General features: G+C 62.2%; 1 protein-coding gene across 1 annotated transcript; it reads left to right on the top strand.

Annotated features, from left to right (window-relative positions):
- Window positions 1-12: 12 nt before the first annotated feature.
- Window positions 13-1,223, top strand: B3GALT6 (beta-1,3-galactosyltransferase 6; the record flags this gene model as incomplete). Its single annotated transcript, XM_057389535.1, has 1 exon — window positions 13-1,223. A coding segment is annotated over exon 1 (968 nt), but the record flags the coding sequence as incomplete, so codon positions are not given.
- Between the last annotated feature and the right edge of the window lie 6 nt (window positions 1,224-1,229).

Here is a 1,229-nt window from a genome sequence, read left to right as displayed (position 1 = left end):
TCTTTGGCCTCACGTGCCCCTCTCCGACATGGCGGCCGCCGCGTCAGCCCTACCGCTCCTCCCTCCCCTTTTTCCCGCTGCCAGAACCACCGGAGCCACGCCGGCAGCAGGAACGGATCCGCCGCTTCCCGGAGGAAACGGAGAAAACCGCCAACGACTCCCGAAAAAACCACCTCAGCGCGGTGAGCGCTCCCGCAGGTATCTTGTCCCCTCCGCGCCGCCGTTCCCGCCGGGCCGTGAGGGGACGCCGCCGCCATGACAGCGCTGAGGCGGCTSAGCCGGCACCGCACCGCGCTGTGGCTCGGCGGGCTCTCTCTTTGCTCCGCCGTGCTGCTCTACCTGGCTAAATGCACCTCGGAGGGGCTGCGCTCCCCTCCCGCTCCCCCCGCGCTGCCTCACAGCCCCGCCGGGCGCGGGTTCCGCGCTGAGGGCAGCGCTCTGCTGGCCGTGCTGGTGATGAGCGGCCCCAAGTACAGCGAGCGCCGCAGCATCATCCGCACCACTTGGATGGCTTTGGCCGCTCAAAAAACCCCTCACGGCCGCGTCTGGAGCCGCTTCGTGGTGGGCACGGCCGGGCTGAGCGCTGAAGAAATGCGGAGTTTGGAACTGGAGCAAAACCGCCATCGCGACCTTCTGCTGCTGCCGGAGCTGCGCGATTCCTACGAGAACCTGACGGCCAAAGTGCTGGCCACCTACGTGTGGCTGGACTCGCATTTGGACTTCCAGTTCGCCCTCAAAGCTGACGATGACACTTTTGTGCGTTTGGACGTGTTGTTGGAAGAACTCCGAACCAAAGAACCGCGCCGCCTTTACTGGGGCTTCTTCTCCGGGCGCGGGCGGGTGAAATCGGGTGGAAAATGGAAAGAAAACGCTTGGCTGCTGTGCGATTATTACCTGCCCTACGCTTTGGGAGGCGGCTACGTGATCTCCGGCGATTTGGTGAGGTACCTGAGCCTCAGCAGGGATTTTCTGAATTTGTGGCAGAGTGAGGATGTTTCCCTGGGTGCGTGGTTGGCGCCTGTAAATGTYAAAAGAATTCACGACCCGCGTTTCGACACCGAGTACAAATCGCGYGGCTGCAGCAATAAATTCATCGTCACCCACAAGCAGAGCATCGAGGATATGTTAGAAAAGCACCAGACTTTGGTGAAAGAGGGGAAACTCTGCAAGGAGGAGGTGAAACTGCGCCTTTCCTACGTGTACGATTGGGGGGTGCCGCCCTCGCAGTG

The sequence above is a fragment of the Malurus melanocephalus genome, unplaced genomic scaffold, assembly GCF_030028575.1.
Source record: "Malurus melanocephalus ecotype Western Australia unplaced genomic scaffold, MMel_1.1 scaffold_8202, whole genome shotgun sequence".
NCBI lineage: Eukaryota > Metazoa > Chordata > Aves > Passeriformes > Maluridae > Malurus > Malurus melanocephalus.
This window is presented reverse-complemented; position numbering and strand designations above follow the sequence as displayed.